General features: G+C 34.9%; 2 protein-coding genes across 2 annotated transcripts; both read left to right on the forward strand.

Annotated features, from left to right (window-relative positions):
• Nucleotides 1-303: 303 nt before the first annotated feature.
• LOC131038329 (cytochrome P450 77A4) lies at nucleotides 304-2,436 on the forward strand. The gene has a single exon (XM_057970711.2). It carries the CDS (start codon nucleotides 567-569, stop codon nucleotides 2,073-2,075), a length of 1,509 nt encoding a protein of 502 aa, XP_057826694.1. The 5' UTR covers nucleotides 304-566; the 3' UTR covers nucleotides 2,076-2,436.
• A 6,568-nt stretch (nucleotides 2,437-9,004) lies between these two features.
• LOC131038353 (cytochrome P450 77A1) lies at nucleotides 9,005-13,239 on the forward strand. The gene is made up of 2 exons (XM_057970752.2): nucleotides 9,005-10,601; nucleotides 12,919-13,239. Exon 1 carries the CDS (start codon nucleotides 9,096-9,098, stop codon nucleotides 10,599-10,601), a length of 1,506 nt encoding a protein of 501 aa, XP_057826735.2. The 5' UTR covers nucleotides 9,005-9,095; the 3' UTR covers nucleotides 12,919-13,239.
• Nucleotides 13,240-14,543: the final 1,304 nt, after the last annotated feature.

Consider the following 14,543-nt stretch of genomic DNA (forward strand, 5'->3'; position numbering starts at 1 on the left):
TCAAAAAATAATACACAAAAAACAATTATCATTAAAATATAAAAACTCAACCAATAAATATATCATAAAAACACAAAACAAAATTATTAATAATTATTACAAATTAACTTTTGATTTAATGAAAAAATTCACACCTAAATGATAGGTAAGTTCAAATCTTCCTAATAAGAGAAAAATCATGTTCCAAAAAAGAAACATAAGAAAAATGCATAGATTCCCATAAACTGCCATGCACAGGAACAAAACGAATGACGTTTATTTTGGTCCTCGAGAGATGACAGAGCTGGCCAACACGAACAAAATTCAAGCACGCTACTTGGACCAGGCAAAAACGACCTGGTCACGATGAATTCAAAACATTATTTGCAACCAGGCAAACATTACGTGGCTTGCCGTTATTGAGAAACCCATGAAAAATGTGGAGTATTATGGTGATTTTAAAATGGTACCCTCTTTTGACTAATTGCAAACTTTTTAACAGGAGGATAGTACAGATTTCGAATCAAATCCTTTTGTCTGCAGTTCATGGGAGAAGACTGCGTAATCTAAATCATTTGCAGCTTTGAATGGAGTTATCAGCTGTCACCTTGAATGGGTTTACATGTGTTGTAGCACTCATTGGAGGCCTTATCTTGTTGGGGTTAAGCTGGAACAAGAAGAAGAAGAAACATCACCTGCCTCCAGGTCCTCCCGGATGGCCTCTTGTAGGCAATCTCCTTGAAATCATACGCATGAAACAAACATTTCAGCAGTATGTTCACAAACTCCAACAAAAGTACGGCCCAATCATAACCCTGAGATTGGGTTCTCGTCCTCTGATAATAATAGCCAGCCACGAGCTCGCTTACGAAGCCTTAGTACACAAGGGTTCCATCTTTGCCAACAGACCAACTGTGAAGGGAGCACTGAAGCTTTTCTCAAGCAACCAGACGAGCATCAATTCGGCTGTCTACGGCCCGCACTGGCGAACATTGAGACGAAATCTGGTGAGCGAAACTCTGAGCGCCTCTTCGCTCAAGTCCTTCCGGAAGGGCAGAGAATGGGGAATTGAGGTTTTGATGAACAGGCTAAGAAACGAGGCAGAGCAGAGTGCAGGGGTTGTGAAATTGATTGATCATTTGAGGGATGCGGCATTCTGTATTCTCCTCTACATGTGTTTTGGGACTCGATTGGAGGAGAAAACCGTGAGAGATGTGGAGGGCATCCTCAGGGAAATCATTTTATTTGTGGGGAAAAGGCAAGCAGAAGATTTTTTCCCAGTTTTGGGTATTGTTTTTAGGAAGCGGTGGAAGCGGTTGCAGGGGATGCGTCAGCGCCAGATCGAAATCTTAATTGAGCTTATTAATCGGCGCCGAGCGATCTTAGCGGAGGGCATGGCGGGGGATTGCAGGGCATACATTGATACTCTGCTTGGTTTGACGGTGGAGGGTGGCAAAGGGCTGGATGACGCCCAATTGGTGACGCTCTGCTCGGAATTCCTGAATGCCGGGACTGATACGACCTCCACTACTCTGCAATGGGCGATGGCGAACTTGGTGAAAGATGAAGGCATCCAGAGCAGATTGTACGAGGAAATAGTGAGCGTTGTGGGTAAGGAAAGAGCGGTGGAAGAGGAGGATCTTTCGAAAATGGTGTATCTGGAGGCTGTGGTGAAGGAGACCCTGCGACGTCACCCGCCAGGGCCATTTCTTTTGACGCACGCAGTTACAGAGGCGTCCACTATAGGTGAGTACGATGTTCCGGCGGATGCATTCATCAATTTCTCCGTTTGGGAAATGGGTAATGATCCCAAAGTGTGGGAAAATCCTGACGAATTCAGGCCAGATCGGTTCCTGAGGAATGAAGTGGATCTGACGGGGAGTAGAGAGATAAAGCTGATGCCGTTTGGCGTGGGGAGGAGGATTTGTCCCGGAATTGCATTGGCTATGATGCATGTTCAGCTTTTGGTGGCTCGATTGGTGCAGAAATTTGTGTGGGAGAGCAAACCGGGGGAGCTTGTTGATCTGGCCGAGGCGGAGGAATTCACAGTAGTTATGAGGAATCCGCTGATCGCCGTAATAAAACAGAGGGTTTGAGTAAGTACCACTGAACAGACTTTCCCCTGTTGTTCTCGCTTTAAATTTCATATGTTTTACCAGTTTGGAGACTTGCAGCAGTTTGTGAGCAACATCCTCTTTTCTGATCACTGTTGCTTCTGGGAGGTTTTTATAAAATAATATACCCAGTCTAATTTAGAAATATTAGCATTGTAAAAATCTGATATTATTAAGCTTCCTTCCTTTCTTACAAATATTGTAATTAAGAGGTGGAAAGTGTTAAAGTAGCAACAAAAAGACCAGGTCTTTTATTAGTGTAATGAATATTTGTGAGTTATTTTAAAGATTAGAAAACGTTGCTAAATGAAATTTTATAAAATTATATTTCAATCATCACAAAATAAGCTGAGTTATTTTGTTTATTACAGTGCATAAATTTAAATTTTTATTAAAGAATTATTTTATTTTATTAATGTTTAATATATTTTTATTTGAAGAACTATTTGTTTGTTAGAAATTTTAATTAATTTAGAAAAGTTATCATTTAGTTGTTTTGTTTGGTTTTTGTTTTTGTTTTATTTTGAAAAGTATGACACATCATATATTATATGTTAGTTTTAAAAAGTGTAAAATAATAATCTTAAAAAATTGTGTCGATTAGATTTTGGTTTTTATGTATATTATCATGACATGACATTTCATACCTTGTTGCTACTAATTTTAGAAATAGATAAATTTTAAATTTTAAAATTATTCACATCTTAAGTAAAAAAATTGAGTATGGGATTGGATTGCTAATCTTAAGCTTGTAGGAAAAACATTGTGATATTTTTTTATTGTATTATTTGAAAGTTGTCTAAAGATTCCTTTTAATTCTAATTCTTCATCTTCCATTACTTTTAATATTATTAGCGAAAAGTCTAGTACTTTATGTTGATTTCTAGAAACTAGAGCTAATTTATCTCTATTGATATTGTGATATAGCGTTTTCCTTTTAGAGTTGGAGAAGTTTGAGGTGACATATTGTGTTTCAAAATTTGGCATTTAGATTCACGAGTTTTTGAGATTTCTCCCCCACTTTTAAATTGTTGTCATGATTTTCTTCCTTTAAGCAATGTTTCTATTGTTATGTGGTCTTATTATTATTATTATTGTTATTATTATTATGGGCATGGCTTTTATATGTTAAACAACTTAAGTTGGGTAATTTCTATTTTAAGTTAGAATATGGAATCTTGATTTTGGCCTCTTAACATTATAACTTGCCTTCCATTTTTTAATAAAAAAAATGTTGGAAGAAAGAAATCCAATTTTTAGGTTTTCTGAGTTTCCATGCTATTCAAAATTTGAGTTGTTTCTCTCTTCTCTATCAACATCTATCATAACATACTCTTGTCCATGGTGATATACCTACTCTCTTTTGGCATGACAAATAGTATGACTTTTGGTATCTTGTTATTCTTCTTAATCTCCTATATAATTGGCATACTTATTATTATACTCATGTGATTTGGTTGGGCTTGTATTGTTCTATTATTAATTTTTTGTGTTGTCTTGACATGCAAGATTTGGTTACCCCGAATCCCACTCATTCATATGTGCATATGTTAGATTAGATGGATTAGATTTCTAGAATAATAAGTGGATGTAGGAGTAGGAACCATAGTATTAGCGTGGAAACACAACAATCTCATACTACTCTCATTGATGTGAATGATGTGCTTTCTATTAGTGTGAACCATTTTTATACCTAATTAGTTAATATCCTACTTAGTTGATCCTATCCTTATTACACTTAATCTCACTTGGAAATCTTTTGTTCCTTTTATTTCACCTCATGTAGACTCTACAAGTGTCCCCAAACACTTGACCAAATGTCCCATAGGAATCTCACATTTTGAGTGGTAGTCAAACTTTTAGTCCTACATTTTTACATCCTCATCCTTGTCTTTATATGTAAGGCTCATTTGTATACAATAATATCTTATCTTTCTTATTCTTGTTTGTGGTATATTTGATCTCGGCCACTCCAAAATGGTATGAAAGCTTCCTTGCAAATTTATTCCCAAATAATCTTGAATTTGTAAAACAAAATTACAACTACTCTCAAACAATGCATCATAGAGAAAAAATGATTTTAAAATTGTGTGCAAAAGACTCAAAAGACTACATATTCTTATATGCAAAGTGTAGGTTTTAGAGACAAAAGTTTATGGTGATTTTGGAAGGATCTTAGCATTTGTCCTTAGTTCCACATTTTATCCAATGACCAAATTCTTTACATGGTAGTTATTGACAATTTTTTCTATGTAAGCCCTATGCAACCCCATTTTATAGGTTCATTTAGTCATTTCCGTTGAGAGTGTTGAACTAGAGTTGATGATGAAAATTAAATTATAAAACAATGGGGACTACAAATGTTAAAACAACATTGAAACTCTAAGCTCCAACAACTTTATTAAAGACTATTGGAAGCCCCAAACTCCTCAAATTTGAGGCATCTCTACACTTTGTCGATCTTTTGGGTTTTACAGTTTTTTTAGGCTCCAAACTTTTGGCCTTTGATTTTTTTTGTTGATTCTCAATAGATTTTGCATACTATAAACTTTTAGGTTTTGGTTTATCTCTATGATCCACTAGGATTTCAACATTGAATGAATCTTTGCAGAGTTTCACCCCTTTAGGATCAATTGTAGAGTTCTATTAATTTGGGATGCAATACAAGTCTTTTGTCTTTTAATATATATTGCATTTTTGCATCTTCAATATCTACATGACTTTGGGATTTTGGACTTTTAAGCACCTTTGTAGAGTTTTGGACTCTATAGCATGTTTGCACAAATCCAAACCTTTGGAATCCTTAGCACTTTTGTATAGAAATTTTGGACTCCACTTCTTCCATTGTAGCACTAGACATATTTTATTAGTCTTGCTAGAACCTATGCAACACTTGTATAGGAGGTGTTTTTTAAGGATTTGCCTCCAAATCTCAATTTTTGTGTATCTTTTATTTTTATTTATTTTTAAATAAGGCATGCCTTTTTTCCTTGATGTCAAAATTCATCGAACTTTTAAAAAAATAATAAGAAAACACAAGTATTGTCACAATAAATGTAGTGTCTTTCCTTGGATGGTCTTTTCCATTAATAATTATAAAATAAATTGTATGTTATAAATAGTTGTTTTAGCCTTCAAATATACACAAATTATTTTCAAAACTTATCATTTATTGGGAGGGAATATATTATAGCATTCTTAACTTTTACAGTTTGATTTTTTCATTTTTTCATTTTGTGAGGTTGTATTGAAATTAAAATTACAGATACACAATGGTTTGATTATGCAAGACAACTTTATGAGCAGAAATTAGAGGTTGCCCCTCCTCCCTTAGTCAACACCACAACACAATGTTTCATCGTGCAAGTGGTGGAGATGGGTATTAAGAAGTTGAGAGATGGCAAAGCTAAGGATTTGACAGAACTTCAACATAGTATCTTAAGTGGGGGATGAGATCTCTCAGACCTCACATAATGAGAATATTCAACATCATCATTCAACAAGGATTCCCTAAGGAATGGTTAACTAGTCTAGCAATACCTCTTTTTAAGAGTGGTGACATCAATAATCCTTGTAACTATAAAACCATTATAATAAACCTATTGTTTGCAAAGCTATTTGATAGCATGATAGAAAATAGAATCGGTGAATGGGTTGAAGAAAAAGATAAACATGCAAAAGGTCAAGTAGGTTTTGGGCTTTAACACTCTACAATTGACCATGACATCACTTTTGGGAGAACACGGAAGAAGACTTTAGTCGTGCCACGGTCCTTAGGGATAAACTGTGACATAGAATGAAAGAACTTGGGATTCCTTTGCATCTTAGGGGACTATCCATAGGCTTCATGATGAGGTTAAAGATAAAATCAAAACTTCAACATGCATTTCAGAAAGTTTTCGGAGCGACATTGGGGTCAAGCAAGGGTGCCCCTTATCCCCTACTCTTTTTGGTCTCCATATTGATAAACTTGAGGAATGGTTAAATTCACAAGGTGGTAATGGGGTTCACTTGGGGGAGTTTGTGATAAGGATTCTTCTTTATGCTAATGATTTTATTTTGATTGCAAATTTTGCTCAAGGGTTGCAAGAACACTTATTTACCCTTGAACATTTTTGTAGTGTTGTGGGGATGCAAGTTAATATTAGCAAGACTAAAACCATGATTTTTTCTAACAAAAGAAAGCCAAGTCAACATAAGTTTCACTTCAAAGGGAATATTCTTGAAGAAGTTAAGGAGTACAAATATCTTGAATTTGACTTCAACAAGTTAAATTGGGAAGGCTGCAGAAGTAAGAGAACTTTTAAAGGAAGATGGAAAGCATAATATGCTCTTCAAAACAGATGCAGGGAAGCTGAGCTTTGGGATTGGACAACTACTTAAGTTCTTTTTGGTATCCTTGTGCTCCCAGTTGTGCTATATGAGTGTGATTTATGGGCTAGTGACACTTCTAATTTAAAGTGGAAACAAATTGAGAAAATTCAAAAGTGCTTGATCACAGGCAAGTTTAAAATTAAAAGTTTGATTAATTATGATATTTTGCCGAGTGAAGTGGGGGCACTTTGCATCGAAGCAATTGCTATGATGCGTCTCATAGGATATTTAAAAAGAATTGAAAATATGGAAGCAAGTAGATGGCCTAAGATCATTTTTGGTGACAACTTGAGCAAAAGAAAGAAGAGATGGATGAGTAAATGGAATATGTATTTAAATGTGTGCCCCATAGGTAGAAAAGAGATTGAGGCTTTTGTTATAGATAAATTTAGTAAGCATACTTGGAATAAAGAGCCAGGGAGGGAAAAGAGCTATTATATTGATGATGCAGACACATACTGCCAGTCCATGCCAAAATGGGAGCTTTGAAATAGTGTTTGGACTTCCACCAATGCATGACAAAGTGGGAAATTTTGTCTGGTGTAATATTTAAAATGCCATGTCAGAATATATCCAAATATGGAAGCATAGACCTGACACATAACTGTCGACATAATTGCCTCAAGAAATAGATGTCTTGAAACAACTATAGGAGAATAAGAAGAATAACAGTCACTGAAAAATTTAAGAGAATAAATGTTGGCAAGGCATTAGCTATTTGTGGGATGACCAAATATAGAATAAAATCAAACTGGAATATGCATTAAAAGAATGGGGCTGAAAAATATTAAAGGGAGAAAGATAGAGCTGTAACATAGGGGGAGAGAGTAGTCAACAACCCTAAGTAAAAGGGAAACTTTTGTGTGGCTGCCAAGGGAGGTGGCGGTAGCATTTTTGGGAGAGGAGTTTTGGGAGTGAAAAGGATGGTGTTGGGAAAAAGAGTTTTCTTTGGAAAGAAAAGAAGGAACTTCTAGATCTTTGGGAGGATGGAAGATTGGGCATAGTTATTTGTTGAGAGAAATGGAATGCATGTATTTGCAAGTTATTGAAAGTGTTTGTAGCAGAAAGTTGGCTGAGAGGTTGCAGAGTTTTGTTGCAAGTTGCAGGGGTTAGAGGCTGAAAATGAGAGTGTTTTGTTGGGGCCAATTTTTGTAGTTGTTATTGTTTGTTTCTCTTATCTTTGTTGATCATTTTGATTTTAGAATCCTTGTTATATTCATCAGCATACGATGTTGCAATATCCCTGTAATCTGATTTGTAAGAGTTTATGAAACTCATTTGGGGAATTTGGAATAGAAGAATAAATTGTGTTGCAAATTTTAGTAGTGTTATAATTTTTTTTAGAGTATTCATTGGTGCTGGTTGGGCGACTTTAAGAGTATGGTTTGGTGTTGTTTCTCGTGTTGCATTAATTGAGGAGTTCAATTTCACATGTGATCTTTTTAAAAAATCGCACATTAAGGCTTGTATCCGTTCGAGAGCCAAAAATTTAATTGTTCAACTAAGAACCAACTCTCATCAACTCCAATATGAAATAGGACGGTGGAAAAAGCCAAAGGAAACTTGGGAAGAAAGGGTTTGTATCTTTTGCACTTCCAAGGCAAATGAATCTGAAAGACACTTCATTTTGGAGTGTGTTGCTTATACAGGCATTAGGAGCAATTATGATAATGTTTTGACAATTCTTGGTTTAGTCTTTTCAATGAGGGGGCTGTTGAGAAATTGGGAAACTCATCACCAACCTATATAAATGCAAAAGTCAATGATGGCAAGGTTGTTTGTCCCATAGACTCATTATTTAGTCTCATGGACGTTAAAAGTTGTTTTTCTTCTTCAGTAAATGTTAGGATGAATTGAAAAAATTATTTGCAACCATTAGGTGGGTTCTCATTGTTGAGAAACCAATGAAAATATGGCGTATTATGGTGATTTTAAAATGGTACCCTCTTTCGACTAGTTGCAAACAACTTTAATAGGAGGATAGTATAGCTTTCAAATCAAATCCTCTTCTTTGTTGTTGCTGAGAAGCCAATAACAATAATGTAGAGTATTATGGCGATTTTAAAGTAATACCCTCTAGGGGAAGTGTACAAGTAGTGGTTATAACTAACTTTGTGCACCCATAGATCCTAAACGGTACAATGTATTTTGATGATTTTTTTTTTATTGTTTCCGTATGCAACTTAACTGCTTATAGGTAAGGTTCTGGCTTTTGAGTAGTAACGATGCACATTGTGAGATCAATTATATGCACAAGGGTAAAAAAATACACATTTCAAAGTGTCGTTTGATACCTACTTAAAAATGTTCCAATGTCCACTCAAAATTGTCAGTACTTTTGGACAAATGTCTCAATAGTTGTACACAAATGTCCCAGTAGTGGTGCACAAATGGATCTATGAATTAAAAAGCTAAAAAGTAATCAGCTATTGACACATGTAAGACTTATTAATGAACTTTTCATTATCATTTTTTTAAGCTCCTTTAAAATTAGTAATTGAAAAGTTGAATACGAAAATGATTGATTATTCATCCACTACCACTACTAGTGCTCTTCTCCTATCCTCCTATCCTCTTCTCTGCAGTTCATGGTAGAAACTGTGTAAATAAAATCATTTGCAGCTTCGAATGGAATTATCAGCCGTTACCTTGAATGGGTTTACATATGTTGTAGCACTAATTGGAGGCCTTATCTGGTTGGGGCTAAGCTGGAAGAAGAAGAAGAAACCTTACCTGCCTCCAGGTCCTCCCGGATGGCCTCTTGTAGGCAATGTCCTTGAACTCAGAGGCTGGAAACAATCATTTCAGCAGTATGTTCACAAACTCCACAAATTATATGGCCCAATCATAACCCTCAGATTGGGGTCTCGTCCTCTGATTATAGTAGCCAGCCACGAGTTCGCTTATGAAGCCTTGATACACAAGGGTTCCATCTTTGCCGACAGGCCAGCTGTGAAGGGGGGCCGGAAGCTTTTCACACACAACCAGACGAGCATCAATTCGGCCGCCTACGGCCCGTTCTGGCGAACATTGAGGCGAAATCTGGTGAGCGAAACTCTGAGCGCCTCTTCACTCAAGTCCTTCCGGAAGGGCAGAGAATGGGGAATTGAGGTTTTGATGAACAGGTTAAGAAACGAGGCAGAGCAGGGTTCAGGGCTTGTGAAATTGATCGACCACTTGAGGCATGCGGCATTCTGTACCCTCCTCTACATGTGTTTTGGGGCTCGATTAGAGGAGAAAATCGTGAGAGATGTGGAGTGCATCCAAAGGGATGTCATTTTACGTGCGGGGAAAACGCAAGCGGACGATATTTTCCCAGTTTTGGGTTTTGTTTTCAGGAAGCGGTGGAAGCGGTTGCAGGGGATGCGTCAGCGCCAGATGGAAATCTTAGGTGAGCTTATTAACCGGCGTCGGGCGGTCTTGGCGGAGGGCATGGCGGGGGAGTGCAGGGCATACATTGATACTTTGCTTTGTTTGACGGTGGAGGGTGGAAGAGGCCTGAATGACGCTGAATTGGTTACGCTCTGCTCGGAATTCCTGAATGCCGGGACGGATACGACCTCCACTACCCTGCAATGGGCGATGGCGAACTTGGTGAAAGATGAAGGCGTCCAGAGCAGATTGTACGAGGAAATAGTGAATGTTGTGGGTAAGGAAAGAGCGGTGGAAGAGGAGGATGTTTCGAGAATGGTGTATCTGGAGGCCTTGGTGAAGGAGACCCTGCGACGCCACCCACCAGGGCATTTGGTTTTGATGCACGCAGTTACAGAGGCGTCCACTGTTGGTGGGTACGATGTTCCGGCGAATGCAATGATCAATTTCTCCGTCCGGGAAATGGGTAATGATCCCCGTGTGTGGGAAAACCCTAACGAATTCAGGCCAGATCGGTTCTTGTGTGATGATGTGGATCTGACGGGGATTAGAGAGATAAAGCTGATGCCGTTTGGCGTGGGGAGGAGGATTTGTCCCGGAATTGGATTGGCTATGATGCATGTTCAGCTTGTGGTGGCTCGATTGGTGCAGAAATTTGTGTGGGAGAGCAAACCGGGGGAACCCGTTGATCTTGCCGAGGTGGAGGAATTCACGGTAGTTATGAAGAATCCGCTACACGCCGTAATGAAACAGAGGGATTGAGTAAGTGTTACTGAACAGAGTTTCCTTTCCTCGCTTTAAATTTAACATGTTTTAACAGTGAACAGTTTGTGAGCAACATCCTCCTTTTTGATCGCTGGTGTTTTTAGATCGTGTGTAAGTTGTACACTTTATTTGGGCATCTTCCTTTATGCACATAGTTATCAGTCTTTTTAACATTTAACATATGCTTGCTGTAATGTTTCAGCTGCAACATAGCTTGTTGTAATGTCTCGGCTGGGTTTTGCAGCTTGGTCTTGTATGGTTTAAATAGTTTTGAATAGTTTTGTTGTCTGTTTGCGAGCTGCTTGATTCAGCTGTCTTGGTGTGATTAAATTTATTCTGTTCTGAGCATTTTTAGGGAAAGTATCTGAGCTCATTTTAATTGTTATGATAGTAGTAGTTGATATTTGTTGATTTGATGTTCAATTTTTTTGACAATATTGTACCAATAGTTGTGACTTTAAATTGTTATTGCTATGATGACTACCCATTATTGAATAAAATTTACTATTAGTTGTAAAAACCAACTAATCATGTGATGCCACATCAGCTGCACAAGTATAGGGGTCTTTTTTGCTCAACTATTGCTCTCACTTTGTTTTGGGCTGTTTTGGACACCTTAGCAAAAATACATGCTGATGTGGCACTGTATTTGATGATATGGCCCCAAAACCTTAGCTATAAACAGGGGACTTGCACAACTACTTATTTATTTGTAATCTTTTTTTAGCTGTAGCAATAAAAAAGGAGATGATCTGGTAGTTGAACTCGATTGATTCAATTGTTGTGATAGTAGTTGTTGATTTAATACCCATACTTGTTGATTTGATGTCCAATTTTTTTGACAACATTGCACCAATAGTTGTGACTTTAAAGTTGTTATTGCTATGATGACTACTCATAATTGAATGAAATGTACCCTTAGTTGTAAAAAGCAACCAATCATGTGATGCCACACCAACTCACAAGTATGGGGGCTTCTTTTGCATAACTATTGGTCTCACCTTTTTGTGGGGGGCTGTTTTGGACACCTTGACAAAAATCATGTTGATGTGCATCATATTTGGTGATGTGACCCTGAAACCTTAGTTATAAATAGGGGACTTGTCATATAAGGTGTTGTAAAAAATTGGGAGTGATTCAAAATGTCCATGTAGGATTTTGAGAAGCATGAAGTTATGGTGCACAACTACTGGCTCCTCTCCCTTAGTTGTATTTGAAGTAATAAATCTAATAAGATAAGTATCTAAGATTTATTTATTTTTTAATTATTATTATGTTTTAGTGTTAAAAATAAGAATGGTTGTTTAAAATCTAATAAGATAACTATCTAAGATTTTAACTTTTAAAAACTATTATTATGTTTAAGTGTTAAAAATAAGAATGGTTGTTTAAATTTGTTGATTAGAAGTGATTCTATTAGTAAAGTTTTGTGAACGTTAAATGTTGAAGTTATATAATTTAGAAATAGAAATAGTCAATGCGATTTCAATTATAATAATTATATACATTGTAGGCTAAAATTATATGTATTATAATTTTAATTTTATACCTGAAAGACTCCCAATCTATCTTGGGAAAAGCCTCTACCTCTCTTCTGAAACTCCCTCATATCATTTAAATAATTAAAATTTTAATGAAGAACAAAATCAAAGTACAATTTTCTCAAAAAATATAAAGACACCTCATGGGTATTACATGTAGGTTGGTCAAAGACCATCAACCACCTATCTCAAAAATTAATTTTTATCTCATCATGATTGCACCAATGTATTGAAAATCTCCTTGAAGTCACAACAAAGGGTGCATTGGTTCTAAGATCTATAAAGAGAGCACACATTTATTCTTTCATAATGTTTTTCTCTTTCACACCATAATAGGATAATTTGTTGCATAAATTTCATGATATGAATCTTTATAAATTTTTTCGTTGATTTATTTGACTTGTCACTATGTCAACATTGTTCATTATTGCTTCCAATGATGAAGCAAGTGATCGTGAGGAGGGGTTGATATTGAAGCCTTCAAATTTTCAAACTAATTTCCTATAATTTGAATTTTATATTGTTCTAGATGTCCTATCAGATCCTCTTGGCTATGTCCAAGGTTTGTTAAAAGTGTTGGAGGAGTGTCAGGTATTGTAGGGTTGTCTTCATGCATTTCATCATTCAACTTCTCCTTTAGATCAAGGTTTGTAAGATCTTCTATAAAGAATATATAAACATTAAAATTCATCGAAAACCATTCATTTTTCAAATGCAAACCAAATATCATTCTAATACACTAAAATTTAACACTTACCTCTTTTATGATGTAGCATTATGGATATCCTTTGCCAAATTCATAAAGCACAATCACATTTTGGAGAACAAAATGTAGAGAGGGAAAGATGGAAGTTGAGGCTACAAGTTCACATTTTCAAAATGGAGCATAAAACATGCTTGCATTTTGTGCTATTTTTGGTCCATTGGTTGCTTAGATGTTAGCTCTAGAAAATGGACCTCTTAATCAATGAATGTCTCAAAACTTGTACTATATTATTTTGGTTGGAGGATAAGTTTATAAGTGGAAAAATACAAATGTGCAAAATAGTCCCTAAGTTTGATTTTATCCCTATGGAATTTGACTCTTTTTCTCACTTGGTACACCTCTATATCTTTGTCTTTTTGATAGGAGATATTTATAAATATCTTGGTAGGAGTATCATTGTGTCACTACAAGACATCTTCTCCTATTCCAATATATGTAAATGTGTGAATGGTAAAAAATAACTCCTTAGTGATGTATATGCTCATTAAATGATCTCATTGATGTAGATTCATTTTAGTGTATCAAATTAAAGAGTTTCTTTCATTATTTATACAAATGATTATCTTTAGAATGATAAAAAATGATAGGATGATTAGAATGAATAGATTGTATCTTTTTTGGGGGGATTTTTTTTGAAAGGGGTAAATGCTTTTGATTTAAAGCTATGAGTTGACGAGGTTACAAACCACAGATCTCATACCTAGTATAAATACCCTATGACTATGAAATTATCCTTGAATATGAAAGAGGGTTATGCTTTAGAATATGTTAGCTTTTGATAAAAAATTAGGCAACACAAACCTTTTAAATTAAACCATCTAAAAATTACATACATGTTTTAAATGTTAAAATTATATAAAATAAGGAATTATAGAGTTTTTAGTATAATTTATGTTTATTTTTAAAAGAAAGAATATTTCAATTTTTAAAAAATTAAATTAGTAATACAATTAAATTTTTAAATACCAAAAAAAATGTTCATCATGATCATGTATATAAAAACCAAAACATGATTGATCTATTATTTCAATATTATAAATTTAAACTTTATTAAATTAATATATAAAATATGATTACACAGAAATATAACACTCACATAATGGATGCAAAAACATATATAATAAAAACTGTAGGCATTTTATTTGACGTGTTTGCCACACTTAAATGCATGAAAAGTTATTTAAAATAAATAAAATAATTCTTAACTCAACTACCACTCACTCCGAGTTTAACTAATCAATCAATGCTGTCTATCTCAATCATGTAATAATCTTAATATATTTTTTTGCTTTGGTTAACAGTTAATAGAATTATTAAAATATAATTATATAATAACTTAATATTATTTACAATATAATATTTTTTAAGTCGAATAATTCACAAATATGATATTTTCGACATATTTCACTTATATTTCTCTAAAAATAAGTATGATAATATTATCACACTTTTAAAATTAAAAGAAACACATAAATAAACAGTTTTTTTTTCATAAATAAAATAACTCTTAAATAAATAAAAATATTTTTAAAAAAGAATTGTATTTATAATATTTATATTAATATTATATATCATCTAATTTAAACAACACAATTACTAAAATATAATTTTATAAAAAAATATTAAACCAGT

This window comes from Cryptomeria japonica, chromosome 10 (genome assembly GCF_030272615.1).
Source record: "Cryptomeria japonica chromosome 10, Sugi_1.0, whole genome shotgun sequence".
NCBI classification, from domain to species: Eukaryota; Viridiplantae; Streptophyta; class Pinopsida; order Cupressales; family Cupressaceae; genus Cryptomeria; species Cryptomeria japonica.